Raw genomic sequence first — 4,508 nt, 5'->3', positions numbered from 1 at the left:
TTAATTATAATATTAGTAAAATGAAGAATATCCTTTTAGTACAAACTTTATTTTTTTTGGAAGTAGATTGTATCTCCACTTCATGCACAATTTCTTCTAGCCGCAAACATTCTCAATAGTCCCAAATATAATACTACTAATCATCATATATCGTAACACTTCCTACACACATTTCTTGTGTCATTCTTATGTTCAATTCTCAAGTTCCATTTCAATTTTCTTGTTATTCACTTGATTCGTATTCTACATGAGATTCTTGCAAAACATCTTGATATGACCTTTGTCGGTTGTCACCATACTCGTAACAAGTGACTTCCAACAAAGTTCTTTTGCCTTTCTTTCGAGTGTTTGTGGAGGGAGACGAATTACCTGTCCTCTTCTTGCCTCCTTTTTCCCCCAAAAAATCAACATTCTTTTTTGGATTTTCTCTCCAATTTTTTCCAAGTTCGATCCAAAGAAAAATTCCTCTATAACATCAACTTTTTCTTGAGTTCGTGATAAGATGGGGTTAGATTAGAATGTGCATAAACTTTTTCAAAAATTTCACATGATTTCTTGATTTTAGTGACAAAAAGAAATTCATCAACTTGATCAATGATAAAGATGGCTAAGATATATTCATATACAACCCCAAAAACACTGTGCATTATTCATTGAGATTCCATAGAAGATCCACTTATTACAAGAAATGAAAAGTCATTGGCAAAAACAAAGGGGTTATGGTGCCACAGGGAGATTATACATTAAAAACAAAACTCAGAGTGAAAAAAACCTAGCTACAAAAACAACATTTCGAGCAAACCCATTAACTTACTTTTCCGTGCTACTACTTCTTTATGTATATATATATATATATCAAAAAAAGCTCCATTTATCTTTATATATGTCTCTCAAAGAAGCTCCATTTGAAGGTGGAATTGGATTACCCTATAGGGACTACTACTGGATATTCAAAATCCAGAGTGTGTACAGTGTATGTTAGTTTGCGATTTTTGAAGATGTGGGAAGTGAGAAAAACCTTAGAAGAATCGCCTCCTGAAATTCCGTGTGGTTGCTTGATATGAGCGCATGAGCAATCCGACACCAATGCCGATTCCGAGACACATTCCGAGGCCAATTCCGACTCCAACTCTTACACCGGCATTGAACCATGTAAGCTGTCCATCTTCATCGTAACACATCTCCTCTGAATAATAGCTTGGCCCTACTTTACCTTCTGATTCATACCCATCGGCTTCTTCCCCTGCTGTATGATGCTGGACAAGAAAACATATCAGTAATCAGATAGCAGATGAGTAATAAGGAAGAAGATAACTGATAACATGCTCAAGTTACCGGTAATTTGCGTTGCCTGAGAACCCCATTGTCCCTCAAAGGTTCCTTATCGACTTCTTCTTCATCCTCCGGAATAGCATGGAGCATCCCATGTCTTGAACCACCGCGTCTCCGGGGACTAACTTGAATAGTTTTGGTCAATATGACTGGTACAGAGGAGCAACATCCTGCAATGTAAACTTCGATCGACGGGGAAGAAGTACCAAACTTTGACAAATTTGCAGCGTAGAAATCCATACTCCAACCTGTTTTTGATCCGTTGTTATTGTGATTGTGATGATGATGAGCATGAGTATTGCCGTTATCTAAACTCCCATTGCTCCAAGTTGGTTCAATCCTCTCCAAAGACCCACACAAGATCATCTCCCTGTCATCTCCTTCGTTTTCAATCACCTCAAATTCAATCGCCCCAGTGACCCTAATATTATCGGTGCTAACATACGTCACTTCCGACGACTCCTTGTCGACGCGGTCCCTTCGTAACGTTACTAAAGCAGTGTTAGCTGACGGAACCCTAAATCCATTAATCTCGAGTGACACGCCGATTTCACGGCGTAGGTTCCGCAGCGTTAAATGTTCCGGCACGGTGTTCACGGCGCACGGCGTGATTCGGACGTAGAACAGCCGAATTTCGAGCCAACCTGACGTCGTTTGATGATGAATATTACCTGAACCATTCACTACCCTGTAATTGAACGGTTTGTATTCTGCTAGCGACAAATTACTCTCCTCTCGATCCATTGAATCCACAAATGGTGATTCCAAAAACAAATTTCATATAACCTCCGAAAACTCAAGTTTTTCCGCTTTCCGGAACAAGAGATTGAGGATTTCGTAGAGGTTTGTGAGAATTTGGTGAGAAGAAAACCAGAAATTAGGGTAATTTGAGGGACGATTGAATTGGGATTTCGAGATGGAGAATGGGAAGCACAGAGATTTTTTGTTTTTGGGCTTAAGGAACTGCTGGATGTACACGCGCCACTCCACGCGGCGGAGATTTCTACGACACGTGTGTGAGATGTGCCATCAAGATGTACAGGTCAACAACGTTAACAAGTTTTGCAATTTACAATTTTGTCCTGATTTTTTTAATGATTTTTTTACTCTCTCAAATTGCAAAAAAAAAAAAAAAAAAAAACTATTGTAATATAAGAAGATATAATTGTCAGCATTGGTTTCATTTCAATAACACGCGTTATTTTATGTATAGTACTTTCTGCATTTTATATTACCATGGAGATAGTTAATGTAATTTTCACACCTCCCTTCAAGAGTGTTGCAACCTTCACATGAAAATGCAAGGAGAATGTGGTAACATGAGAAAAACCACTTCGATTTTTAACTTTTCGCCAAAGGAACCTCCCATAAACACATTTTCCCAATGCACAAAGCATGAAACCCATGAATGAAAGCATGAAACCCATGAACAGTAAAACTTCTTCAAGAATTTCATACAATCTACTTGATTTCTTCCATGAACCTCAAAGTATCCATACATTTTTCATACATGGTGAGTTCAGAAAAACCCATGTTGAAAAAGAACCAGAAACGCCTCCTTTTCACCAAGTTACCTCTAATGGCGTTTTCTGTCCTCATGGTCATCTTCATCATCTTCAACCTCTACATAAAAAACCCATTTCAACATTCATCAAATGTCCAAAACTACCCTTCAACAAAGCGATTCAGCCTCCTAATAGGGATCCTAACTCGAGCAGATAAACATGAACACCGCCATTTCCTTCGCCTCATCTATGGAATCCAATCCTCTCCCTTAGCTCAAATAGACCTCAAATTTGTATTCTGCAACCTCACAAAACAAGAACAAAGAGTTCTAATCTCCCTCGAGATCATAAAATTCAATGACATTATCATTCTCAACTGTTCAGAAAACATGAACGATGGGAAAACCTACACATACTTCTCTTCACTTCCAAATATTCTATCTCACCCTTATGATTATGTCATGAAAGCAGATGATGATGTCTATTTTCGTCTTTTACCACTCGCATCATCCCTCCAACCACTTCCAAGATCGGATTTGTACTATGGGTTTGTGATTCCATGCCAAAGTATGGATCCGTTTGTGTCGTATATATATGTCCGGAATGGGGTTTGTTTTATCATGGGATTTAGTGGAATGGATTGCAAATTCGGATATTCCTAGGAATAATACAATTGGCCCTGAGGATAAACTGGTTGGAAAATGGTTAAATCTTGGGAAAAAAGCAAGAAATAGGGTTTCTAATAAGCCGGCTATGTATGATTATCCTGGCATAAATGGCAGGTGTTCACATGAGCTTATTCCTGAAACAATAGCTGTTCATAAGCTCAAAAGATGGGATCAATGGCTTGATGTGATTCGGTATTTTAATGTTACTAAAGATCTTAATACATCGAAGCTTTACAATGGTTTGAACTTTGACTCGGTTTTCAATTTAAAAATGTAAAATTTGTTCCTTTTTTTATTGTTAAATGTTATCGATCATGCTTTTCATATAGATATAGCGGCTTAAAATCAGGATAGTCGACTGTATTTACCCCATTATCTAATTTTTTTTTTTTCCTTTTGATCCGTTGTTGATTGTATGAAATAATTCAGTTTCAATAGTTGACGATGTAATTTCTACATAAAAACACAATGTAGACAAGGAATGTGAATTTCTTTATTATCTTTCTTCATATAAAGCTGGTTGAACAAACGCGCCTTTTGAGTCAGCAATAAACTTGTACAACTCACTGTTTCTGTTTCGATCCGTTTGTGCAACTATCCATCTTATTTGACCTTTTAATTCGTATTTTTCGATTAATAAATGCATGTTTTTAATTTCTACCATTTCTTCTCATCTTTTGACTTTGAAGGGTCAAAAAAGCCGGCTACAATTACGAGGTTGACTAGGGATCTGAGTCGCTTGTTTTGTCCGAACCACTCAGTGAGTCCAGTTATGTTTTTCACTGTGTCGAGTCTTGCCATTGAGAAGAAGATTGGTTTAGTTTTGTCTTCTAAGTATCCGCTGTTTAATTGTTTGAGTAAATTAAATTAAATGCATATAATATAAGAAGATATAGTTGTCAGCATTGGTTTCATTTCAATAACATGCGTTATTTTATGTATAGCAAGGACTCTCAAGGGTACTTTCTACATTTTATATTAACATGGAGGTAGTTAATGTAAT

At 37.2% G+C, this 4,508-nt stretch overlaps 1 protein-coding gene and 1 pseudogene across 1 annotated transcript; one reads left to right on the top strand and one right to left on the bottom strand.

Moving 5' to 3' along the window:
- Positions 1–623: 623 nt before the first annotated feature.
- LOC145041689 (Erythronate-4-phosphate dehydrogenase family protein) lies at positions 624–2,310 on the bottom strand. The gene is made up of 2 exons (XM_078989836.1): positions 1,336–2,310; positions 624–1,256 (listed from the first exon to the last, which is right to left on the bottom strand). Exons 1-2 carry the CDS (start codon positions 2,074–2,076, stop codon positions 1,020–1,022), a joined length of 978 nt encoding a protein of 325 aa, XP_078845962.1. The 5' UTR covers positions 2,077–2,310; the 3' UTR covers positions 624–1,019.
- A 284-nt stretch (positions 2,311–2,594) lies between these two features.
- On the top strand, positions 2,595–4,018 carry LOC145038453 (beta-1,3-galactosyltransferase pvg3-like; annotated as a pseudogene).
- Positions 4,019–4,508: the final 490 nt, after the last annotated feature.

Source organism: Lactuca saligna, chromosome 4, assembly GCF_052625555.1.
Source record: "Lactuca saligna cultivar CGN05327 chromosome 4, ASM5262555v1, whole genome shotgun sequence".
In the NCBI taxonomy this organism is placed as follows: Eukaryota; Viridiplantae; Streptophyta; class Magnoliopsida; order Asterales; family Asteraceae; genus Lactuca; species Lactuca saligna.
Note: the sequence above shows the minus strand (reverse complement) of the source record. Positions and strands in the feature narration are given on the sequence as shown.

Coding starts and splice junctions, on each gene's coding strand:
- LOC145041689 (XM_078989836.1), bottom strand. CDS start 2,076: ATGGATCGAGAGGAGAGTAATTTGTCGCTAGCAGAATACAAACCGTTC. Junction 1,257..1,335: donor TCAGGCAACGCAAATTACCG/GTAACTTGAGCA, acceptor TTTCTTGTCCAG/CATCATACAGCAGGGGAAGA.